This window comes from Salmo trutta, chromosome 4 (genome assembly GCF_901001165.1).
Source record: "Salmo trutta chromosome 4, fSalTru1.1, whole genome shotgun sequence".
In the NCBI taxonomy this organism is placed as follows: domain Eukaryota; kingdom Metazoa; phylum Chordata; class Actinopteri; order Salmoniformes; family Salmonidae; genus Salmo; species Salmo trutta.
In genome coordinates, this window is record NC_042960.1 from 42,042,869 (window position 1) to 42,068,684 (window position 25,816).

The 25,816-nt window shown below is 44.0% G+C and overlaps 2 protein-coding genes across 4 annotated transcripts; one reads left to right on the forward strand and one right to left on the reverse strand.

The window, feature by feature from the left end:
• The first annotated feature begins 49 nt into the window (after window positions 1–49).
• Window positions 50–6,094, forward strand: aasdh (aminoadipate-semialdehyde dehydrogenase). Its single transcript, XM_029750784.1, has 13 exons — window positions 50–422; window positions 707–827; window positions 946–1,214; window positions 1,348–1,540; window positions 1,627–1,868; window positions 2,023–2,302; window positions 2,411–2,687; window positions 2,835–2,953; window positions 3,058–3,937; window positions 4,236–4,399; window positions 4,477–4,602; window positions 5,374–5,505; window positions 5,639–6,094. The coding sequence occupies exons 1-13, from the start codon at window positions 184–186 to the stop codon at window positions 6,029–6,031; spliced, it is 3,435 nt and encodes a 1,144-aa protein (XP_029606644.1). The 5' UTR covers window positions 50–183; the 3' UTR covers window positions 6,032–6,094.
• A 44-nt stretch (window positions 6,095–6,138) lies between these two features.
• cracd (capping protein inhibiting regulator of actin dynamics) lies at window positions 6,139–25,662 on the reverse strand. Of its 3 annotated transcripts, XM_029750782.1 has the most exons (10): window positions 22,526–22,884; window positions 22,009–22,081; window positions 14,229–14,400; window positions 11,955–12,087; window positions 11,637–11,792; window positions 11,231–11,473; window positions 8,765–11,096; window positions 8,408–8,601; window positions 8,106–8,265; window positions 6,139–7,893 (listed from the first exon to the last, which is right to left on the reverse strand). In XM_029750782.1, exons 2-10 carry the CDS (start codon window positions 22,061–22,063, stop codon window positions 7,733–7,735), a joined length of 3,606 nt encoding a protein of 1,201 aa, XP_029606642.1. In that variant the 5' UTR covers window positions 22,064–22,081; window positions 22,526–22,884; the 3' UTR covers window positions 6,139–7,732. The 3 variants fall into 3 exon arrangements, with proteins under 3 accessions (XP_029606642.1, XP_029606641.1, XP_029606643.1); XM_029750781.1 differs by lacking the exons at window positions 22,009–22,081; window positions 22,526–22,884 and adding an exon at window positions 25,600–25,662; XM_029750783.1 differs by lacking the exons at window positions 22,009–22,081; window positions 22,526–22,884 and adding an exon at window positions 14,623–14,680.
• Between the last annotated feature and the right edge of the window lie 154 nt (window positions 25,663–25,816).

Below are 25,816 nucleotides of genomic sequence, written 5' to 3' on the forward strand. Positions count from 1 at the left end.
AATACTGAAATATGATTGGATATTTCACTACGTGACACATTTTTTTCTACATGGTGTGATGTCATCTTCATGCGACAAAACATCGACAAGACAAGAACAAAATCAGTAGTTCTGTAAAGTAGCTATGTAACATGAATTTGATAGTGAATGGCCATACTTTAGATTTTCCGCGTTCACCCGGAGATGGCAACGAAAACACTACAAGACATGGTGCTCGCAGCTGCCTCTTTGCATAGTGGCAAAATAGCTGTCACATTTGACAAGGGGATAACAGAAGGAGGTCCTATGTTGCTTTATTACCACGAACTTGTTGCTCTTGGAAATGAATTAACACTTTTTCTACAGATACAGTGTGTGCAAAATACAAGAGCAATTGCATTATATTGTCAGCCAGATATCAACCTTCCTGTGTGGATTCTGGGGTAAGTTTATTATTAGAAATCAAAGCAATTGTCTATTTATACAATAGATGATCTGGACCATCCACCAGCACCATCCAATTAGCCCAAATTAGACCCATCTCTATGGCAAGATATTATTCACTGCTCTCTTTTTAATGGTGTGCAGATAGCTAATGTCTCTCAATGGGGGTTGATCCATTTGATCAGCTGTTGCATACCATAGATTAGTATTACCCAAGTCTACTGTAAGTTCTAGGCTTGGACTACTGTAAACACAGCTCTCAAGGGGATCCTCTGTCTGTCAGCATCCTCCAGTTACCTGCTGCGTATGTACCACTGGACCCAGATGCCCCAGCACTCTTGTCTGCCCGTGTCATGAAGCAGTGTGGGCTGAAGTACTGTGTTCTACAGAGTGACCTGTTGCAGGTAAGAGTGGACTTCACAGAGCATTATGAGAGTGGCTTATATTATAACTGTGGCTTAAAATGATGATTACTTGCTGACAGGTTTCACCTTCTGACTATTTGACTCTATCTTTTTCTAGCAATTCCAGATGGCATTTTCCAACCTAATGTCTATAGAGGTGTGTGCAGTGTGGTCTGCTCACAACCTAACCCTCGTACTAGTACAGCACAGACCAACTGCAGCCTGTAAAGAGGAGCCGAATGCTGACCTTTTTACTCCTGCTGCAGTTCCAGAGAGTGCCAGCCAGGGGGCACTGGCATATATATTACACACATCTGGAACCACCGGGCTTCCCAAGACCGTGAGGGTACCACACAAGTGTATAGTGCCCAATATACTGCACCTCCGGTATGTCCCTTTGGTTGGATTGGTGTAATGCATGTATTCCTGTATATCAATGTCCAGATCACTGGTTGTATTGAAGGTTAAGAATTTCATTAAATGTTGTTTGCTAAACAGCATTCTGTCTTTATCTCTTCAGGTCTCTGTTTCAGATGACACCAGATGATGTGGTGTTCCTGGCCTCTCCCCTGACTTTTGACCCTTCAGTGGTGGAGATATTTTTGGCGTTGACATCAGGGGCACGTCTCCTCATCGTCCCCACTGCGATTAAGAGAATGCCCAACAGACTGGCTCATGTGCTGTTTAAGAAACACAAGACGACCGTCTTACAGGTAACTATGACAGTGGGATGAGAGTAACTCATCAAGACTTTTGTTGCTTTTTGTTATTGCATGTGCTAAATTTGTGTCTCCCTCAGGTGACTCCCACTCTGCTTGGGCGTTTTGGAAGGCGTGTCCTACAGGAAGAGGTCCTCTCTGCTGGCTCTTCTCTGCGTGTGTTAGCCCTAGGGGGCGAGGCCTGTCCCTCCCTAGCCCTGCTCCGTAGCTGGAGGCAGCAGGGGAACTGCACTCACATCTACAACATCTATGGCATCACTGAGGTTTCCTGCTGGGCCTGCTGCTACCACTTACCAGAGAGCCTCCTGCAGTCTACTGACGTGTGAGTGACCACTGAACCCTAAAACCCTGATTATGGCATCCAACTGCTACCTAAACCAGCACCTCATTTTATGAACCTTTTATCCAATTCTCTGCACCCTGGACATATAAATGATTTGACTCTAATGTTGTTTACCGGGATGGATATGTCACAGGACTGAATCCTCTGTGCCGCTGGGTCCTCCTCTGATGGAGACCACCGTGGAGCTAAGAGATGAGGATGGCTGCGTCATCACTCAGGGGGAAGGACAGGTGTTTATAGGTGGGATGGACAGGGTGTGCCTTCTAGATGACGAGGTGACTGTTGCTCCTGGTACAATGCGGTCTACAGGAGACTGGGTGCAGATTAGAGACACACATCTCTACTACCTCGGGAGGCGGGACCGACTGGTCAAACGCCATGGACAGCGGCTGCATCTGGACACCTTACAGCAAGTCAGTACCATTTCAGACAGCATGTCATGTCAGGCACATATCACCAGTTTTCCTGTGGTATCCCCACCTCCAGTCATTGATCTTTCAATCCTCCATATCCCCCTTCAGGTTGTAATGAGTCTACCCCAGGTGGAGGCATGTGCTGTGGGTCTGTATGAGGGGTCTCGGCTGGTGGCCTTTGTCGTAGCCTGCTCTACATCTGGAGAACAAAAGGCAACCCATACCTCCTCCCCTGTAGATCACCAAGTAGAGCATCGTGAAGAGACTTCCCCCTCATCTAGAGGCCTACAGAAGACCATCCTCCACAGGTTGTCTCAGCTCCTACCCAGTCACAGTGTTCCAGACACACTAGTCCTGGTCCCGGCCCTACCACTGTCCTCACATGGTGAGTGAAACTGTCCTCTGTAGCTGAGCATCGCTAGACTCTACTGTAAATGGTGCATTCTAAAACATTTTCTATCAGGGTTTTACCATTCATGTTTGACCATGGCAGTATCTGGAGTCTGGTGTAAATGAAATGGTGTTTCTTCAGGGAAAGTGTCTATGGGTGAACTTATGAAGATCTACCAGAGACAGAGAGCAGGTTCAGAGTCCCATAGTGCACTGCGGGACACGAAGACACTGAGAGCGAGACTCCAGTCTCTGTGGAGGGTACAGACAAGCCATTATGTTGTTTTATTATTGTCACATACAAGTCAGTATCCCCTTTACATCAAGAGTTTACATATTTGTACCTGTATATTTGTGTGTGTCAGGAGACTTTAGGTCTAACGGAGGATGAAGCCATCCAGGAGGACTCCAACTTCCTGTTTAGTGGAGGCGATTCCCTGCAGGCCCTGCGTCTCTGTGATGACATCACCACTGCCGTAGGAGTGACCTCATCAGGGCTTCTGGAGGTTATCCTAGACGGATCCTTCTCAGAAATACTGCGCCATGTTGCCACAGCAACCCTGACTTTCCCATCTGAGCTCAGCCGGACATCCCATCCTGTGGCCATGAAACGCCCAGCAGACCCTGTCTCCTCAGCACAGCCCAAGAGACAGCATACAGACCCCTACTCTACAACAGCTGCAGAATGGCCTCTGGGAGTTGTAGTTTCTTCTTTGAAGAAGGCTGTAAGATGTACAGTGGTAAGGAGAGCAGGGGAGGTTGTAGAGATGGGTCAGTCAGACTATTTGAGGACCAATGAAAACTCCTACTCAGACTCAGAGGGACCAATCAAAAGAACAAGAAATACACAGGAAAAAGGAGCCAATGAGAGTACCGAATCCAACCACTCCCAGAAATTTGGATCCAATAAGTGGACAGAACGGAACCATTCCCAGGCTGTGGAAACCAATGATCCCAGTGCTAGCAGTGTTACCCCTCCCCTCAGAGAGGCTGGTGGTCTGGGGCTGGGGGTGAGCTGGGAGTCAGACACAGGGAGGTGTGTAGACGCCTCGCCAGTCCTGCTGATCCAGAGAGGAGCGGACGGGGCCTCAGGAGGCACCAGGGCCACAGTGTTCATTGGCTCCCATTCCCACAGGATGCAGGCCCTGGACCTGACCACCGGGGGTCTGCTGTGGGAGAGGGTTTTAGGGGACAGGATCGAGTCCTCTTCTGCTGTGTCCCGATGTGGAAGACTCGTCGTGGTTGGTCAGTATCCACATAAAGCATCTGTTTTTTGGTTATGATAAATTGTTTAGTCTATTCTACAGTGTTTATTTGGGAGCGGAAGGTAGCCTAGTGGAAGGTAGCCAAAAGGTTGCTGGATCGAATCCCCGAGCTGACAAGGGAAAAATCTGTCATTCTGCCCCTGAACAAGGCAGTTAACCCACTGTTCCCAGGTAGGCCGTCATTGTAAATAAGAATTTGTTCTTAACTGACTTGCCTAGTTAAATAAAGGTTAAAAATAAGTAAATATTGAGGGTCTATGTTGTGTGTTTGTTCTCAGGGTGCTATGATGGTGGTGTGTATTTCCTGTGTGTGGAGTCTGGGGAGACGCAGTGGGTGTTTGAGACTGGAGACGCAGTGAAGAGCTGTCCTACTGTGGATCCTCTCACAGGCCTAGTGATGGTGGGGTCACATGATGGCCACGTCTATGCCCTCGACCCACAGGTATGTGCATACCTTTCTTTCTAGTCTAAATCTCGCATCACATGCTCAATAGTTATGTGTTTTTGTGTGTATTCTAGGTTCAGCAGTGTGTTTGGAAGCACCACTGTGGGTGTGGGGCGGTGTTCTCCTCACCCTGTCTCCACCCCTCTCTCAGGCAGCTGTATGTAGCCACCCTCGGAGGACACCTCCTCTGTCTCAATCCTGTGAGTGTCCATGCTTCCTTGCCTGCACAAATCACACTTAGTAGTACCGTAATTTCCGGACTATTGAGCGCACCTGAATATAAGCCGCACCCACTGAATTTTTAAAAAATTATTATTTTGAACATAAATAAGCCGCACATGTCTATAAGCCGCAGGTGCCTACCGGTACATTGAAACAAATTAACTTTACACAGGCTTTAACGAAACACGGCTTGTAACAAAAATAAATAGGCTTTAACGAAACACGGCTTGTAACAAAAAATAACAAATTTGCAGTAAACAGTAGCCTACCAAGAAAGTCATTGCTCCAAACCAAGCTCCCGTGTAGCAGCTTTATTTCCTTTTCCAACAGCCAGATCAATCGCCTTCAACTTGATAGCTGCATCATATGCATTTCTCTGTGTCTTTGCCATGATGAGGGTGACAAAATGACTATCGTAATCAGAATGATGGGAAGTTTGAGCGCGCTTGATTTAATCTAATCAGTAAACAAAAAAGTTGTTTGACCTTAACCCGTTCAGCAATTTCAATGAAAGCTTTATGCCGCCCAAAAACTGAGCACGTCACAGAATGTTTTTATATAAAAAAAATCTATTTGAAAGCGGGAAAAATCCATATATCATTGTTTAAGCCGCGAGGTTCAAAGCCTGGGAAAAAAGTAGCGGCTTATAGTCCGGAAATTACGGTAATACACTTGTTAACTGACATGGCTCAGAAGCACTAGCACTGTTTGAGTGAGGACAACCGACTGACTCAATGTTCTTCTGTTAGGACACTGGTACTGTCCTGTGGACATATTCCAGGAAGACTCCATTCTTCTCCTCACCAAGTTGCTCCTCAGGTCACATCATCATCGGCTCTGTGGATGGAAACATCTGCTGCTTCAGCCACACAGGGGAAATGGTGAGAGGAAGAACTGGCACTAAGATAATGGCCGTCTTAGTGTCTTTTATCATCTTCATTTTCACCAAGTAACCATTGACCCATATTTCTCACTGAAGTGTTTCATTTGTGTTAATGCTTTGTGTTTTCGCAGGTCTGGCAGTATGTGACCAATGGACCAGTCTTCTCATCCCCCTGCATCACACCAGACAAGCAGAGGGTTGTGTGTGGGTCACATGACGGGTGTGTGTACTGTCTGAACTGTACTGACGGCTCATTGGTGTGGCGCTATCAGACCCCCAGCAGGGTGTACTCCAGCCCCTGTGTGTTTGAGGGGTCAGCCTGGGGTAAGGAGGGTACATTGGTAGGCCTGGCTTCCACAGACGGGACCCTGTGCGTTCTGGATGGAGAGGACGGGACCTTGAGAGCATCTCTCTCTCTGCTCGGGGAGCTGTTCTCCTCTCCTGTGGTGTGGGAGCGCTCCCTGGTGGTGGGATGTCGCAATGACTTTGTGTATTGTGTGGCGCCGACAGGGGAGCTCAAATAGATTCCTGAGATGATATATCGTGTTTTTGTACCCTCTTATAATATTAAAGAATAACATCGGAAACAAATGTGTTGACACTCATTTGAAGGAGGAATATGATTTGAAGCTTTGAGTTCAGACATCAGTATTTAATTTACATAATTCATAACATTTGCATCACTTTAAGATGTTCTCATGAATACCTTTTAAGTCAGACAAAAAAGTGCAAATATTATCAAACAATATGTTGTTACATACAACACTGTGTACACTACACTATTGCACACAATCAAAGTTAAACCAAAATGCCAAAGTGACTGAGCCTTGGGGTCCTCTTTTTGACCAACGTTCTGGTAAATCCGCCTCTAACAACACACATACAGGTCTTTACATTGAGTAGTGAGAGCAAGGTAGTGATGGGAGAAATAGCCATAGGATGTCTGTCATCAACAGACAGCCCAGCAGATGTTGTCATAGCAAGGCTGGCTGGTTCACATCACATTGAGGAAAATGAACAGGATGTGATATAGCTTATCCCATGATGGGATTCACAGAATGTGACTTTCCAAATGCTGGAGGAGAAAAGGCCTTATTATAGGTCAACACATTAGCGGAGACTCGAGCACACAGGGGATATGACAGGAGAATGTATGTTACAGCAGGTAGGTTGTCTCTTTCCATAGCAAAGCAAAATGCAGGACACAATTAGAGTGGTAAGAACATTGTGCAATTCACAACCGCCTGACACCTGGTCTTTAATGATGTGTTTCAGTACAGTCGACATTTGATTATGACAGATTTAGTGTTATCTTACAAACCGGTGAGATTCAAACAACTCTGTCATGGCAATGTCTTTTTTTTTTCATTTTTTTTTTTTCAATATAGCATCTTTGACAGCTGTCACAGTCATCACGGACACAGTGAGAATAGTTCTATACTAAGTACTGCTTTTGAATACATGTAAAAAAAAAAAAAAAAAATGAAACAAAAATAAGCTTATTCTGTACATTGCAGACAAGGCTCAGAGATGACAAATATATTGTTTCAACATTGTTAAAACCAGTGCTTGAAATAAACCCCACGAGATAAGGAAATGTTTTTATTTTAGGTGATCATCTGTCATGTTGGGTTATTGGCTACTTGTAGCCCTTAACACACTGTTTCCAAAGTACCCTTGAATGAAGAATCTATATCCTTTTTCAGACCTGTCAAGACACATCTTTCCAATACATCAGCATTTTTATCTTGTATTATGTTTAGTGCATGATCTATTTACAGCTGTGGAGCTTTGATTGGCTACTGAAGGGAAGGAAGGGTTGGGATTGGCTATTGCAATGGCCAGCAGTGGCCATGATTGGCTGCTGTAGGATCTTTTTACTTGTTGGAAGATATTATATAGTTGATAGTATTAAGCCAGGTAATCTTGAAAAAAGAATTGAGTTTGTGTTCGTGTAAGAGCATGCTTGAACTGAGTGTTCATGTTTGTAAACGTGTGATTGTATTTTTATTATGAATGTGAAACACACTTTTGACATAATCATACAAGTGCATGGTTATTGTGGCATGGGAGGAGAATGACTTGGTCTGGGGGCTGAGGTTAGAATGCAGGGTCAGGTGCAGACCAGAGAGGAGAGGTCAGAGGATGGTTTGGGACAGGGGTCATAGTTCATGGGCAGTGTGTGTGTGTACAGTACTGATGCAGTGTAGAGGTTAGAGAGTAGGTTATTTGATGATCTGAGGGCAGTCACTCCAGGCTTTAGCCTTGCGCTTGGCCAGAGCCAGCCAGGCCGGCTCAGTAGACACCTGGGGAGAGTCAGTGGATGGGAAGCGCTTGGTCAACTCCTTCACTGCAGGGGGCGATGGAGTGGGGTCTGCAATCTCAACTGGAACACAAGACCCAGAGAGAAAGGGTTATAATGCACGCCGAGGATGCCATAAAAGTCTAGTAATCCATGCAATTTATATAACAGATTGGTTTGATTATGATGATCCAGATGTAATAGAATCGCGTTTCATATGTGAGATATCCTAACTGTCTAATCTGATCTTGGGAAAGTGTGATGTCAAACACTTGTGAATATGCAAGGTTACTTACCTGTGACAGAGCTGGGCAGGGTGTTGGCTTTCTTCAGGAGGTCCCGGCGCTCCAAGCGGCCCAGGAGGGTGTCTGGTCTCTTGGCTTCCTCCGGTGTCTGTGGTTTGGGAGGGTTGGTGTTTCTACTCCCCTTACCCTCCATAGGACTAAGCAACACATCCTATGAAACACAGTTACCTTTCAGCTGTGCTCTCCTACTGTTATTAGTACAGGTGACTACTGAGAACATGCATGTCTTTCTCTACATAAGCATATGTGTGTGTATGTACGGCATTCGTGTATGTTAAAGTGCAGTAACATACGCTGTCTTTGTCCTTGGTTTGTTTCTCAGACAGTTTGGCCTCTCTGTGGCTGCGGCGTTCGTCTCGGCTCTGCTGCTGCTCCCTGAAGCCTTTCTGTTTCTGCAGCGCTAGCGTGATCCACAGAGGCCCTGACTCCTTGTCCTGGACCCGCGTACTGTCCAATGAGTGCCTGCTCTGCAGTGATGGCTTTCCCTCTGTAAGGGGCGAGACGAGACAACTATCATATGCTGGGACATTCACACAAAATTACTCAAGTAATTAAAATGCAGGAGTGACATTCCTACTCGCTTAAAAAATTCATCCATCAAATCTCTGTCTTGGACTAGCAGCACAGGCGCTTCCCAAGGTGACACTGACCTCTCCTGATGAGCTCCGTCTTCCTGTCAGCCTTCTCCCTCCAGGGGATACTGATGGAGGGGAAGAAGGACCTCTTCTCCTTGGGCTCCTCCTCCCCCTGGCCCTGGCTCTGTCCCTGGCCGTTCCTGTGGAGCTGGGCCACAGCTGAGGTCTCCTCCCTCCTCCTCTCACCTCGCTCCTCATGGCCAGCTGAATCAGCCTCCACCCAGCTCCTCTGGACCACTGCGTCACTGGAACTCTCTCTGCCCACTTTGGGGAGTGGAGAGGGGGGAGGGGTTGCAGGTTTAGGGGATGTGCTGGGTCTCTGGTAAAGTGAGGGTTTGGACGGAAGCTTCTCCCCCTCGCTGTGCATGGAAGGGGTGGGAGACTTGCCTGCTTTGGCCCGGGGCTCTGGAAGAGATACAATCACATGTCCAGGCTTGACCCCAGCAATGCTATCTCTGAGTGGAGACGCAGGGCTGGAGTTATTAGAGAACACTGAGGCGTCAGAGTCGCGGTCAATGGGGGTCAGAGGTGAGGGGACCCCGTCGAAGCTGTCGCCGGCACTGTACCTCTTTTTCCTCTTGTCTGTCGACTGATCACTGTGGAAGCGGAGGGAGTAGTTGGTCCTCCTCAGCTTGATCCCAAACGGAGACGGCTGGCCCTTCTCCTCCCCCTCCTCCCGGCCATCAGAGTCCTCTGATTCTCCTCCCAGGCTCCCAGTATCTGTCTCAGAGCCCTTGGGTCTGGGTGAGGCCTGGGAAGAGCTGGGGACTATGAAAGACGGGAGGTCTTTGGCAAACATGCACTCCCCTGTTCCGTCTGCAATCCGGACAGTCTTACCGCCCCGGCTCTGGGTCTTGCTGTCTGGGGCTGGTGAAGCTGCAGGGGGAACAGAGGCACCGGAGGAGGTGTCAGAGACGGCAGACGCTGGCCTTCCTCCTTCCTTCTCTTCCTGACTCAACACCTCAGAGTTCCTGTTTGAGTCGGCAAACTTCTTCCTGGCCGGGGTGATGGAGAACTTGGCGCTGGCGGACATGGTCTTCCTGAGGTTGCTATGGAGGAACGGACTCTGGTCCTCACTGCTGGGTCGGCTCTGGCTCTGGTGGTCTGGGTATTCCTCATACTTCCCCTCCCCCGCCCCCTTGAATATCTTGGAGCGGATACTGGCCCACTCTGCAAGGACGGCTGCACTGGACTGGTCTGTGGACTCGCTGAGGGATTTGGTTTTCCCAGACTTGCGGTCTGGTGAAGTCTTGCTCTTGGTTGGTGGTGGGGTGCCCATGGCAGCTTTCTTTTCATCTGCCAGACCCAGGAGAGACTTACAAGCGGTTTCTTTGATATGGTCCAGGTTGACAGCAGTCCCACAAAGCTGGGCACCCGTCACCAGGATGGCTGTGTGGGGGACATACTGAGAGGACGGGAGGGTTGGGGAGTCAGCTCCTCCAGGGGATGAGGCCTTGGCTCCCTCTTTGTGTTCAGCCACAGCGCCCCCCTGCTGGCTGGAGGCCGGCGTAACAGGCGTCAGGTTGACCTTCTGGAACAGGATTTGCTTCTCCCCAGAGGACACTTTGAAGGTGAACGGCCTCTGTCTCTCCTCCATCTCTCTCCAGCGCACCTCCTCCGCCCTCCTCTTCCTTTCAGGGTCAGAGCTGCTCGCAGCCACTTCTGCACACAGTCTCTTCTCCTCCTCCTCCTCTGCAAGCAGTTTTCTCTGTTCTTCCACCTGCTTTTTCTTCCTTTCCTCCTCTTCTTCTGCCTCTTTCAGTCTCTTTTCCTCCTCTACACAGAGACGCTCTGCCTCCAGTTCGCGCTGCTTCCTCTCCTCTTCCTCTTTCCTCATTCTTTCCTCTTCCTCTTTCCTCCTTTTCTCTTCCTCCAGTGTCCTCTGCTCCTCCTCTCGCTGCATAAGCTCCAATTCCTCCCTCATCCTTCTCTCTTCTTCTCTCTGTATCCTCTCTTCTTCCTCTCTAATTCTCATCACCTCCAGTTCTCTCTGTCTCCTTTCTTCTTCCTCCCTAATCCTCCTTTCCTCTTCTTCTTTCATCTCCTCTCTCTGCCTCCTTTCCTCCTCCTCTTTACGTATAAGTTCCTCCTCTTGTTGGCGACAACTCTCCTCCTCTAACTCACGCAGCCTCCACTCCTCTGCTTTCTTCTTCCTATCCTCTTCTTCCTCTCTGTGCCTTTGTTCTGCCAGCTCTCGCTTCCTCCTGGACTCCTGTCTCTCGTCCTCCTGCAGTTTCTGCTTCTTGGTTTTCTCTGGGGGTGTCTCTTCCTCAGCGGTTCTGTATTGGACGTCGGCTGCATCTGTTTCCTCCTGCAGTATGCCAGGGATATCCACCTCTTGCAAATCCTGGAAAAAAGTATGTATTTTGATTTCTAATGTTGAGCTCCATCTCACTCTATTCCATCTATATGACAATTCTATGCATGCAGATTCATACCAAAGAAAGACCACCAACTGTAAGGAACCTGACCCCCTCTCACCTGTGTGAAACGGCGGTGCTTGCGGGAGATCCTCTGGTTTTTGGGTTTGACAGACAGTTTATGCTTGGCAGCGGTGTTGTCCAGTCTAGGGACAGACTGTGGGACTCCGTCCAGGTCGATGGACTCGATGGTACCGGTGGCTGGAAGAACTCGTTTGGACCTAGGAGATTTCACTGGAGTACTGGGAGTCCCGGTCTGGGCAGCTCCATGGCTCTGGCTGGGCCCTTGGCTCTGGCTGGCCCCCTGGTTGTCATGGAAACAATACATTGTCAATCTCTTCCTATATTTCCAACACTAATTCTTTAGGTTACTACTGTTGCATTATAAGCTAACAGTGAACCAAAGAGTATGCAATTATTATGTATAACAATAGTGCCCAGTCTGCCATTAATAATCCTGCCTTTACCTTTGTCTCTGTGTCCACTGGCTCAGCTTCCACCTGGGCTAAGACCTTCAGGGGGCTCCTGGGCACCTCCTCTTCATCTGAGCTGCCCTCGTCTCCCTCACTCTTCCTCAGAGAGGGGGGCCTCTGGCCAAACTTGATATTCTGTGCTATCTGCCTCTGCTCATTCAACACACACACACATTTTGGGTTTGGTGTTAGACATTGACGAGAGCAGTAACGTTAAAGTGTCTGTTAGAGTGTAATTGATTGTTACCTGACTGTGAACATACATCTGACTGTGTGTGTGTGTGTGCGTGCATGTGTGTATTTAAGTCCCACCTGCAGGTTCCTGACTTTATCGGAGACGTTTTCCTGGGACATGGTATGTTCTGGACTGGGCTCCTGTACTGCTTCCGATGGGATAAACACACTGTCGTGGGAGAGGGCTCGGGACCCAATGGGGTTCAGCTCCCTGCAAAGACAAAACGGACGTTACAGTATGTTACTACAGTCATTCATTTCTGACAGGGTGTAGTGTCCCTCGCGCACTCTGAACTCCATAAATGAAAAGCTAAGAGTCAGTCAAGCAGATTACAGACCACATTTCAACTGATCCGCACCCCTTTCTCACCAGACCGTGAGATTTAATCGACTCTGCTGACACGAAAATAGATAACCAGATCCATTGCAATCGAGAAGCCACATGGTAATACAGTGTCTTCAGTAAGTATACATACCCTTGATCTATTCCACATTTTGTTGTGTTACAGACTGAATTCAAAATGAATGTTAAAAAAAAATCGAACCAATCTACATACAATACCCCATAATGACAAAGGGAAAACATGTTTTTATACATTTTTGCTACTTTATTGAAAATGAAATAGAGAAATATCTCATTTAGATACATAAGTATTCACACCCCTGACCCAATACTTTGTGGATCTCCTTTGACAGCGATTACAGCTGAGTCTTTCTGGGAAAGTCTAAGAGTTTTGCACACCTGGATTTTACAATATTTGCACATTATTATTAAAATAAATTCTTCAAGCTCTATCGAGTTGGTTGTTGATCATTGCTAAACAGCCATTTTCAAGTCTTGCCATAGATTTTCAAGCCGATTTAAGTCAAAACTGTAACTAGGCCATTCAGTCAGGAACATTCAATATCATCTTAGTAAGCAACTCCAGTGTATATTTGACCTTGTGTTTTAGGTTATTGTCCTGCTGAAAGGTGAATTTGTCTCCCAGTATCTGTTGGAAAGCAGACTGAACTAGGTTTTCCTCTAGGATTTTGCCTGTGCTTAGTTCAATTCCATTTATTTTACTCTTAAAAAAACTCCCTAGTCCTTTCCGATGACAAGCAAACCCATAGCATAATGCAGCCACCGCCATGCTGGAAAATATGAAGAGTGGTACTCAGTGATGTGCTGTGATGGATTCGCCCTAAACATAACGCTTTGTATTCAGAACATGAAATTAATTTATTTGCCACATTTCTTGCAGTTTTACAAACAGGAATCACAGGATGCATGTTTAGGAATATTTGTATTCTGTATAGGCTTCCTTCTTTTCACTCTGTCATTTAGGTTAGTGTTGTGGAGTAACTACAATGTTGTTGAGCCATCCTCAATTTTCTCCTATCACAGCCATTAAACCCGGTTTCCTTCCTCTCCAGCAACTGAGTTAGGAAGGACGCCTCTATCTTTCTAGTGACTGGGTGTATTGATACACCATCCAAAGTGTGATTAATAACATCAGCATGCTCAAAGGGATATTCAATGTCTGCTTCTTTTAATTTATTACCCATCTACCAATACGTGCCCTTCTTTGCGAGGCATTGTATAACCTCCCTGGTCTTTGTGGTTGAATCTGTGTTTGAAATGTACTGCTCGACTGAGGAATATTACAGATAATTGTATGTGTTGGGTACAGAGATGAGGTAGTCATTCAAAAATCATGTGAAACAATATTATTGCACACTATTATTGAGTCCATGCAACTTATTATGTGAGTTGTTAAGCACATTTTTACTCCTGAACTTATTTAGGCTTGCCATAACAAAAGGGGTGAATACTTGACTCTTGCCATAACAAAAGTTGAAGACTCGACTCAAAACATTTCATTTTTTCATTTTGAATGAATTAGTAAACATTTCTGAAAACATGATTCCACTTTGACATTATGGGTTATTGTGTGTAGGCCAGTGACACAAAATCACAATTTAATTAATTTTACATTAAGTCTGTAAAACAACAAAATGTTGAAAAAGTCTAGGGGTATAAATACTTTCTGAAGGCACTGTGTATATGTGGGATATAAGTTGGGTCTTAGTGGGAATAGTATCACAGGCTTTCTCTGTGGTCTGGGTAAGTGTGTCTTACTGAAAGGGATTAAAGACATAATGTGCTCAAGGCCATGCAGACTAAATTATTGATAAGACCTGTGTTTAGAGTTTGTTTCATTTTGAGGTGGTGGCCTGTACAAGCAATAAGGGGAAAACTGCAATAGCGGTACAACTCTTTATGACAACATTATGAGCAACGTATAAATGCAATCTCGACTGCTGGAGTATTTCACAGTATCAAACAGAAAGCATAAATGTCCTGGTTACCTCAGATGTTGATTGGTCGCCTCATCATCGGAGACGACTCCGTTGCACACTTCCCCTGTGGAGAAGCTAGCCTTCAGCTCTACTGCATCAAAGCCCCTCTCCGCTGCCTCCCTCTTCTTCCTCCTCCCAAACAGTCGTCGGAACGGCTGGAATTTGCCCTGCCGTCGCCTCTCTGCAGGCAGAAAGAGAAATTATAACCAAAGCCACTAGCCACACACTATCAGCTTATCTCTCTTTATATCACACCCATGGACATGTTTGATTACATATAAATGTGTGGTGCCGGAAGTGTGTGTGAATATGTGTAATTTACACAAGGTGTGTGAACAGATACAAAAGAACTCCACAGCAGATGAAGTGAAGAGAAAACCTTGGCTCGGTTGATAATACTTACCTTCAACAACAATACGTTTACGTGAACTCCTATCTGAAAGCCTATGTACAGTAGTAGTACTACTCAGAAGGACATGGTCGAGAACCAACATTCTGATCACATAATTCTGTTCCGACTGGACCTTTGGGAGTCACTCAGTAAATCACTCACTCTGACTGACTGACTCTGTCCTTCCCATATCCAAACATATACTGTAATCCGTATGTCTACATATAATATCACAACATGTGTTTCACTTGAATACTCACACTCTTTGGATAATGTAGAGACACAGGTGAGGAGCACTTCTTTGGTTATAGTTAATCCATGAGGTGATCTTTGATCATGGGATGAAATACTATAAAACAGAAATACTATAAAACAAAATGGCTGTTGTAGCCTCAACAGTGCATTTTTTATTCTTGCTATGCATAAGCCGTAAACAATAACCTTTTTTAAAATGTATTTTCCACTCCGTGAGAGTACCTTGATTCCTTCTGGAAGTTTGGTTGCACAAAGGCTTTTTTCTGCATTGTTTACTATCCAGCATCAACTTATTTTTGTTCTATGGACAGTTAAAAATACACTTTTTTCCAAAGCGACTTCAGGCAGTTCGTAGTCTCGTGACAGACGACAGTTCAAAAGACTATAATACTGTTCATGTTATCGACACAGCAAGGTGTGCTGTGGACTTTTGAGGTTCTAGGTGGTTGTTACACTAGTGTATATGGGTCATTCTTGGGCTCGGGTAATATTTCAGTCCATCTAACTTTTTATATTATATTTCAAGTATTGGGTAACCAAATTGAAATGCTAAAATTGTTTGTATATTCAGTTGAAGTCGGAAGTTTACATACACTTAGGTTGGAGTTTTTCAACCACTCGACAAATTTCTTGTTAACAAACTATAGTCTTGGCAAGTTGGTTAGGACATCTACTTTGTAATTTTTTTTAAAGTAATTTTTTCCCAATAATTGTTAACAGACAGATTGTTTCACTTATAATTCACTGAATCACAATTCCAATGGGTCATAAGTTTACATACACTAAGTTGACTTTGCCTTTAAACAGGTTGGAAAATTCCAGAAAAGGATGTCATGGCTTTAGAAGCTTCTGATAGGCTAATTTACATAATTTGAGTCAATTGGAGGTGTACCTGTGGATGTATTTCAAGGCCTACCTTCAAACTCAGTGCCTCTCATAATGACCATCGTTATGTTTGGAGGAAAAAGGGGGAAGCTTGCAAGCTGAAGAACACCATCCCAACCGTGAAGCACGGGGGTGGCAGCATCATGTCGTGGGGGTGCTTTGCTGCAGGAGGGACTGGTGCACTTCACAAAATAGATAACATCATGAGGGAGGAAAATTATGTGGATATATTGAAGCAACATCTCAAGACATCAGTCAGGAAGTTAAAACTTGGTCGCAAATGGGTCTTCCAAATGGACAATGACCCCAAGCATACTTCCAAAGTTGTGGCAAAATGGCTTGAAGGACAACAAAGTCAAGGTATTGGAGTGGCCATCACAAAGCCCTGACCCCAATCCCATAGAAATGTGTGGGCAGAAGTGAAAAGGTGTGTGCGAGCAAGGAAGCTTTCAAACCTGACACAGTTACACCAGCTCCGTTAGGAGGAATGGGCCAAAATTCACCGAACTTATTGTGGGAAGCTTGTGGAAGGCTACCTGAAACGTTTGACCGAAGTTAAACAATTTAAAAGCAATGCTACCAAATACTAATTGAGTGTATGTAAACTTCTGACCCACTGGGAATGTGATGAAAGAAATAAAAGCTGAAATAAATCATTCTCTACTATTATTCTGACATTTCACATTCTTAAAATAAAGTGGTGATCCTAACTGACCTAAGACAGGGAATGTTTACTAGGATTAAATGTCAGGAATTGTGAAAAACTGAGTTTAAATATATTTGGCTAAGGTATATGTAAACATCCGACTTCAACTGTACATTTAAATATGGGGTATTGTGTGTAGATTGATGAGGATTTAAAAAAATATATATATATATTGTAGAATAAGATTGTAACGTATCAAAATGTGGAAAAAGGGAAGGGGTCTGAATACTTTCTGAATGCACTGTATTCCAGGTATTTATATATCAATTCCAGTTGTACTTTATCAAAAGCCTTTAAGTCAGCTATGAATACCAGGCCTGGTTTCCCAGATTCTTCATAATGTTCTATTTTTTCCAGTACTTGTCTTATATTACCTCCAATGTATTGTCCATGTAAAAAAACCTGTCTGATTAGGATGAATAATATCCAACATTACCTTTTTAATTCTATACGCCATGGAATTTGTCTGCATTTTTACATCACAACACTGAATTGTAATGGGCCTCCAATTTTTTTTAATGGACTGTATCTTTATATTTACCACTTGGGTCCTGTTTCAGTAGTTATGAAAATAAAACCTTCTTGTTGAGTATCTGATAATCTACCATTTTTATAGGAGTGGTTAAAACGGTCCTCTGAGGACATCAAAAAAGGTTTGGTATACCTCAACTGGTATGCCATCTATCCCTGGATTTTTCCCAGACTTAAAGGCTTTAATTGCATCAACATCCTCTGTAGTTTGGCCTTCACATGAGTCTTTCTGTACAGTTGTTAATTTTACATTATTAACAGAAAAAAAATCCATACAATTAACTTCGGTTAGTGAAGATGGAGGAGACTGAAATGAAAACATATGCTTAAAATAATTAGCTTCCTCTTTAAAAAATATTGTTTGATGAATCATGGGTGACTCCATCATTCGTAACAAGTTTCAGTAAATTCTTTTTGGTAGCATTTCTATGTTGAAGATTATGTTTCTATGTTAAAAATTATTCTCCCATATTCCATCCAGTTCACTTAATTTTTTTAATAATATGTTGCATTTGATCTTTCTTGAATAAGTTCCTCTATTTCTTTTAGTTTTTTTCTATAACGTATTCTGTGCCTCTATTGCTATCTATCTGTACTGTTAGTCCTTTTTACTTTGTTAATATGAACTATTTTGACCTAAATTGCTTTTGTTTTAAAGATGAGTATTGAATTGCATGGCCTCTAAAGGCACATTTAAAAGTGTCCCATACAATAAGGGGATCTGCTGTACCTATGTTATGTCGGAAAAAGTCAGTTACAAATTATTCTGTTCTAGTTAAAAACAAGTTATCATCCAATAGGCTTTGATTAAATTTTGAATATCCTCTCCCACATGGAAATTCTGTAAGAGTAATGTATATGCCAATTATTTGATGATCCATTAAGACAAGATATTGCAGGTCCACTTAGGCCATGGCCCAGTGAGTCCCAGGAGCTGGGCCTTGGAGGTGGAAACACAAAAGTCTGAGGCTTTTTGGTAAAACACTAGGGTATATCCTCAGTGGAAATGCAACATTATTAAAGTGTAGGGAGCTCCTAATGGGAACATTGGTGCTCAGCATGCCCACAGAGCATTTTAGATCTGCCAAGTGGTAGAATGCTAGCACACCAGACCAGCTAGGCCACAAAAAAAACAAAAAACAATATGATATCTACAGAATCCCCTGCTATAATATTGACTGATAAAGCTCTACTACAGCGAAGACAGGAAATTATATTGACAGCCATGCTCAAGAGAATTTCCTGTTTATCAGAGTATAAAATGCGGTTCCCTGAGTGCCGAAGCTTATCTCTGGAAATGTCAATGTCAGTGTGTAAAGGACACGTTACAGTGTACATCTCATTTCTTCTCTCTACAAATTCATTAGAGATTCGCACCCTGAGTCCTAACCTCATAATGCACTTAAGGACAAGAAAGTCTCATGGACAAGGAAGCTTGTTGTTCATTTATCTACAAGGCGGTTGCTTACTGCTACTATAACAACATAATGATTACATTACAATATCATTTTGCTGGTATTGGCCATGTGAATTATAGACCCATATCCAGGCTTGAAATATTGATTCAGTAAATTACCTTTGTCCAAAACATAAATCATAGTGTACCTACCTACTACACAACCACGGACGATGCAAACCCCTCCACTGGCTCACACTGATAGGGCATAATTTCAGTTGGTCATGATTGAGTCATGGCAACAGAGCAGTTTTCAATGCCACAGTGTTGAACTGAAGATAAGACGAGGACCTTTGATTCCAATCTTTATCGCCCTCTTAGCTTTCCTTGCCAGTCAGATATAAACTTTCAGCCATATAATCTAAACATTCCCACATCAGGGGTGGTTAGGGGGTGTGTTTTCCTGGATTCGTGTTCCTCTGTGAGTCTGCATGAGGAAAAGCTCAAGAACATACGCACATCCAGGTACCTTTTTTGTAGGTGCTGGAGTTATGGGTGAATCCATGAAAAATAACAAGGAAAATGCTGCTGTTCATGCTCCCAGGTGATTTTATTGTTACAATGTTTCGACCCTTAGGTCTTCATGAGCAGCCATGTGTCTGTACGAGCAGCTATGTGTGTATCTATGTCAGTGTGTGTGTAACTATACTAGAATAGTAAACTTTTTGTTGTTGTTGGCATACTGGGTACATGTTGTTACTCCCCAGAAGATGAAATGCTATTTCTAGGGGGTTTAGGGTTAAGGTTACAATTAGTGTTTGGGTTAGAATTAGGTTTAGGGTTAGGAGCTAAGGTTAGTTTTTGGGTTAGAGTTATTTCTTAGTGTCCAACAAGCTTTCTCTGCCCTTAACCTTGTTCTGAACACCTCCAAAACAAAGGTTATGTGGTTTGGTAAGAAGAATGCCCCTCTCCCCACAGGTGTGACTACTACCTCTAGAGCTTGAGGTAGTCACCTCATACAAGTACTTGGGAGTATGGCTAGACGGTACACTGTCCTTCTCTCAGCACATATCAAAGCTGCAGGCTAAAGTTAAATGTAGACTTTGTTTCTTCTACCGTAATCGCTCCTTTTTCAACCCAGCTGCCAAACTAACCCTGATTCAGATGACCATCCTACCCATGCTAGATTACGGAGACGTAATTTATAGATCGGCAGGTAAGGGTGCTCTCGAGCGGCTAGATGTTCTTTACCGTTCGGCCATCAGATTTGCCACCAATGCTCCTTATAGGACACATCACTCTATACTCCTCTGTAAACTGGTCACATCTGTATACCTGTCGCAAGACCCACTGGTTGATGCTTATTTATAAAACTCTCTTAGGCCTCACTCCCATCTATCTGAGATATCGACTGCAGCCCTCATCCTCCACATACAACACCCGTTCTGCCAGTCACATTCTGTTAAAGGTCCCCAAAGCACACACATCCCTGCGCTCGTCTTTTCAGTTCGCTGCAGCTAGCGACTGGAACGAGCTGTAACAAACACTCAAACTGGACAGTTTTATCTCAATATCTTCATTCAAAGACTCAATCATGGACACTCTTACTGACAGTTGTGGCTGCTTTGCGTGATGTATTGTTGACTTTAACTTCTTGCCCTTTGTGCTGTTGTCTGTGTCCACTAATGTTTGTACCTTGTTTCGTGCTGCTGCCATGCTGTGCTGCTGCCATGTTGTGTTGCTACCATGTTGTTGTCATGTTGTGTTGCTGCCATGCTGTGTTGTCATGTGTTGCTGCCATGCTGTGTTGTCATGTGTTGCTGCCATGCTATGTTGTTGTCTTAGGTCTCTCTTTATGTAATGTTGTGTTGTCTCTCTTGTTGTGATGTGTGTTTTGTCCTATGTTTTTATTTAATACATTTTATCTGTAATCCCAGCCCCTGCCCCCGCAGGAGGCCTTTTGGTAGGCCGTCATTGTAAGTAAGAATTTGTTCTTAACTGACTTGCCTAGTTTAAATAAAGGTTAAATAAATAGGGAAAATAGGATTTTGAATGGGACTGAATTGTGTCCCCCCACAAGGTTAGTTATACAAGACTGTGTGTGTGTGTGTGTTAGTGGGAGGTCCTGTGATGAACTGAAGTGGGTTTGAGTTACCAGGCTACTCTACACCACTGTGAAGACAAACACTTTCTGGGCTTTCTGAGTATCCCTTTCAGGGCTATAAGTAGCAACCAGTGTGGGATTTCACTCAGCGTGTGTTGCTGCACGGGGCATTGTGGGAAATGATACAGTAAACTCCATATCGTCATCTCTGGCAGCTGTGTGAGTTTGAGTAGTGTGTTGACTCTTAACTCGTGACCATGTAAATCTTACCAAAATGTCCACCTTTACCTAGACCTCAGCCAAATTATAATCTGTCCTCATATCCAATCCACCACATCGGTGGTATAATTCAATCATAGAATTAGTGTTACCTTATCCTTTATTAACAATGGTGCAATTTAGAAAAACAAAGGCCTTAATAACAGAACAGTGCACCAACCGTTTACCAACAGGATGTCAACAGTGTGCCAGTCTGTTGAACCAGACTGCTGACTGAGCCAACCCTGAGAGTCTACTGGACTCAGCCTCTGTGTTTTAGCGTGTGTTATTGAGTAAACTGATGAGCTTCTCTAGCCTATTTATCTCTGACGGTCAGACTGTTTCTCACTCCCTCTGTGGAAGTGCTGAGTGTTATTGTACTGTGGCACTGATATCCTATTTCCCCACAGCGTGCTCTGCTCTCCCAGCATCAGGACCTGTCCTGCACTGCTTCTGCTCTGTTTCGCTAGCCGGCCCATACCGCACTCGCTGCCTCCGGCGTGCTCACACACTCATGCGTGAAACTGTGAAGGACATGTTTTCTGCAGAGTAGAACACTCAGCAGCACTCCACACGTCTACTCTAGCTAGCCGACTCCCGGGTTAAGTCTATGAATGGTCCACATAAAATATATTGTACATAGTAAAGCTATTACTACTAATATTCTGCTCCCAACACATACCGACATTTTGAACTACAGAGCAACATTACATTAGACTGTTTGTGAATGGAGAAAGGAAGCAAGCCCGAGCATGAAGTGGAGAGATGTGGGCCGTGTATTGATTTACCAAGGCCTGGACCATAGTCAACTAAAACTATCCTATTGATCCATTTTTGTTATTTACCGTAGCTCGTATATCAATAATCTACTGCCATTTACTGCTCGCTGTCCTGATTCATGTTGTTTTCTTCCCTTTTGTTTTTGTCCTGCCAATTCAATCAATTCAGAATGTATCAGTTCACCATAGTAAATATCAATAGGAGATAAAAGAGCAGCTCTTCAAGCAGGAGCATAGTGCAGAAAACACATAGGGTAACACAGAGGCCATAGCACATCACACTAAGATAGGCCTATGTAAGCTTTTGATATCAGTTACTGTACTACACATCACCACACCGTGCATTTCTTAAAGAGACACTTAAAGAGAGCTCTAAATATAAAGCCAACAAAGACCTCATTGTATCCTGATGTTATCATTCATTCTAGTCTCAGTCCTGTCTCTTTAAGGCTGTGTCTAAAATCACTCTTGTTTTCCTATTTACCTGGGCTTTCGGATACGGTTACCTCTAAATGAGTTTCACTGGCGTCCGTAGCCATGGTAACGGCACACCTTGTCTGTGGTGAGAGAAAAAGGGAGTGAACATGGGGGTTGTAGTTGTCTTTAGTGCGAGAGTCCCTTGTCAGGAAAGAAAAATAGAAAATGCTGTGGACAGAGCAGCACTCACAGTGAAGGGAGAAACATGAGAGTTCACGCAAAGGGCGCACTTTGAATGGCACACTTATCCCTTGCTCTCCTCTATCTAGTTATGCTCCTCTCTCCCCTCTTTCGGAGGGTCCCTTGGTGACTAGCTTGTTAACGGCAAGGGGAACCGCTCAGAGACCACTGCGCTACACACATTTTGTGTACAAACATCACTGCTGTTATAAAGCCAAACAAACACCTAAGATAGCTGGGAAAAAGTTTTGCAATTATATGACACTAACACACCTTTGAAATGACACCTAACGCACCTTTCAAATCAATAGAATCACAACTGAACAAAATCACAGGATACTCACAGTATTATTTCCCTCTGCCTCTCCTCCTCTCCTTGCCTCACTGCAGCTGTGAATAATGTGTTAACCCAGCAGGGAAGCACTTTCTTGCTCCAGACCTGCATTTGATTACACACCCTCCACGTAAGCACAACGTGGACAATACTCGTCACACATGACTGCAGTGCTCCCTCAGATCAAAACCACATGGTACACCCACCAAGACCACCACCACTTCTAACAGACACCATTTAAGAAACATAATGTGTCGACATGAAAGATGCTGGTGTTATCTTGCATGTTTGGTAAAACACAAACCACCAGAGAATCGTCTCAACACCTCCATCACACACATAGCTTTCTGGCTGCAACACCTCTCATCCAACACCTGTCAGTCTCTAGACACCATCACGTTGTTGAGCCACAGATTTTCAGATGTACAGTGGAAACACATGGTGTGTAAAATTCTAAGCACTTGGGCCAGAAGCCTGGCATGGTGAGACAGTCCTGAGAAAGAGATGGGGAGAAATAGAGACAGACATATAAAGACGGGGGGGGGGGGGGGGGGTAGAGATAGAGGGAGAGAGAGAGAGAGAGAGAAGGAGGGATAGACAGAGAGTGTGATCAACAACGTGCTGTACTCTCTCTGCTACATGCTTTTCCTCTCTGAGGGTGACGGGGTCTGACAGAGCCTCTCAGAAATGTCTCACCAAGAATGGCTCTTTGTCCTGACTGACTATAGTTAGGGCAGGACAAGGAGCCAGTAATCATGTGTGGAGATGTATAAGAGGGAATGTGTATATTGTGTGTACTGATGTGCGTGAGAGTATGTTATTGGTTGTAAGGGAGTAGTGACTGTGTTAGTGTATGCCGGTATTCATGTAATTGGTGTGGAAGTGTGTATGAGTGTTTGCATACGTGTACAGTATGTGCGTGGGTATGGATGTACAGTGCCTTCAGAAAGTATTCATACCCCTTGACTTATTCCATATTTTGTTGTGTTACAGCCTGAATTCAAAATGTATTAAATATATATTTTGTTCTCACCCATCTACACAAAATACCCATAATGACAATTTGAAAACATGTTTTTAGACATTTTGACATTCATTTATTGAAAATGAAATACAGAAATATCTAATTTACATAATGTCTTTCTGGGTAAGTCTCTAAGAGCTTTCCACACCTGAATTATGCAACATTTACCCATTATTCTTTTCAAAATTCTTCAAGCTCTGTCAAGTTGGTTGTTGATCTTTGCAGGACAGCCATATTCAAGTTTTGCCATAGATTTTCAAGTAGATTTAAGTCAAAACTGTAACTCAGTTACATTCACTGTCTTCTTGGTAAACAACTCCAGTGTAGATTCGGCCTTGTGTTTTAGGTTATTGTCCTGCTGAAATGTGAATTCATCTCCCAGTGTCTGTTGGAAAGCAGACTGAACCAGGTTTTCCCCTAGGATTTTGCCTGTGCTTAGCTCCATTCCGTTTCTCTTTTGTCCTAACAAATTCTCCAGTACTTAATGATTACAAGCATACCCATGACATGATGCAGCCACCACTATGCTTGGAAATATGGATGGTGGTACTCAGTAATGTGTTGTATTGGATTTGTCCCAAATATAACACTGTGTGCTTTGCCACATTCTTTGCAGTATTACTTTAGTGCCTTGTTGCAAACAGTATACATGTTTTGGAATATTTAAATTCTGTAAAGGCTTCCTTCTTTTCACTGTCATTTAGGTTAGTATTGTGGATAAACTAAAATGTTGCTGACCCATCCTCTGTTTTCTCCTATCACAGCCATTAAACTCTGTAACTGTTTCAAAGTCATTATTAGCCTCATGGTGAAATCCTTGATTTCCTTCCTCTCCAGCAACTAAGTTAGGAAGGACGCTTGTATCTTTGTAGTGACTCAGTGTATTTATTCACCATCCAAAGTGTAATTAATAACTTCACCATGCTCAAACGGATATTCAATGTCTGCTTTTTTAAATTGTATCTACCAATAGGCGCCCTTCTTTGCGAGGCATTGGAAAATCTCTCTGGTCTTTGTGGTTGAATCTGTGTTTGAAATTCACTGCTCGACTGAGGGACCTTACAGAGAATTGTATGTGTGGGGTACAGAGATTAGGTAGTTATTCAAAAATCATGTTAAACACTATTATTGCACACATAGTGAGTCCATGCAACTTATTATGTGGCTTGTTAAGATATTTTTATTTTTTTTACTCCTGAACTTAATTATGCTTGCCATAACAAAGGGGGTTGAATACCTATTGACTCAATACATTTCAGTTTTCATTTTTTATTAATTTGTACAAATTTCAAAAAACATTCCACTTTGACATTACGGGATATTTTGTGTAGGCCAGTGACAAAACATTTTAAATTCAGGATGTAGAACAACAAAGTGTGGAAAAAGTCAAGGGGTGTGAATACTTTCTGAAGGCACTGTATGTGCCTGGGCATATTTTGGGTGTGTGAGTAGAATAGCTTTAGCTGAGCTGACCATATGAGTGTATGTTGAGCATGTGTCTGCATGGCAGTGTGTGTGTGTGTGTGTGTGTGTGTGTGTGTGTGTGTGTGTGTGTGTGTGTGTGTGTGTGTGTGCGTGCGTGCGTGCGTGCGTGCGTGCGTGCGTGCGTGCGTGCGTGCGTGCGTGCGTGTGTGCCTGTCTGTGATGTGGTAGACAGACTTGAGAGCAGAGCTGCAGATGGGATGAGAGAAGCACGAGGAGCGGCCATGTGCTCTGCAGAAGCAGAGAGAGAGAGAGAGAGATGCCTTTGACAAGGGTACAGCTGCAACACAGTGTGACAGTGGCATAGCATCACAATGCTGTGTTGCAGTGGAGCTGCTGTATAGCCACTGAAGAGCTCAACATCACTCCACTGTGACACAGCCCTGTGCAATGGCTTCATAGCACAGCTCATTGTCATAAGCACAGTGGGACAGCTAACAGCTAACTGCCATAGCTCAATGGCATAGCTCAGTGCCATGATAAATAGCGCAATGGGTTGGCTAAAGTGTCGTAGCTTGACAGCGTAAACAGCTTGTTGTCGAAGCGGACAGACGAGGTGGAACTGTGCAACCCTTTACCTATTTTAGCGGCACAACTTGACAGGGCTGCGCACCACTGCAGAAAAACCTTAGGGAACATCGATCTGCCCTTCTGCACAATGTTTTACCCAGACCAGCGGCGTTGCTGCTGCTGCTTCCTCTCTCTGCGGCTTTGGGAGAAACAAAGGGAAATAAAATACAAACAGAAAGATAAACAGCAGCTTTGGGGTTGTTATTAAAAATATAGGATGGTGAT

Coding starts and splice junctions, on each gene's coding strand:
- aasdh (XM_029750784.1), top strand. CDS start 184: ATGGCAACGAAAACACTACAAGACATGGTGCTCGCAGCTGCCTCTTTG. Junction 1,541..1,626: donor ACAAGACGACCGTCTTACAG/GTAACTATGACA, acceptor TGTCTCCCTCAG/GTGACTCCCACTCTGCTTGG. Junction 2,688..2,834: donor CCTACCACTGTCCTCACATG/GTGAGTGAAACT, acceptor GTGTTTCTTCAG/GGAAAGTGTCTATGGGTGAA.
- cracd (XM_029750781.1), bottom strand. CDS start 25,660: ATGTTCCCTAAGGTTTTTCTGCAGTGGTGCGCAGCCCTGTCAAGTTGT. Junction 11,097..11,230: donor AGCACCGCCGTTTCACACAG/GTGAGAGGGGGT, acceptor ACTTTTTTCCAG/GATTTGCAAGAGGTGGATAT. Junction 7,894..8,105: donor CCTGCCCAGCTCTGTCACAG/GTAAGTAACCTT, acceptor CTTGTGTTCCAG/TTGAGATTGCAGACCCCACT.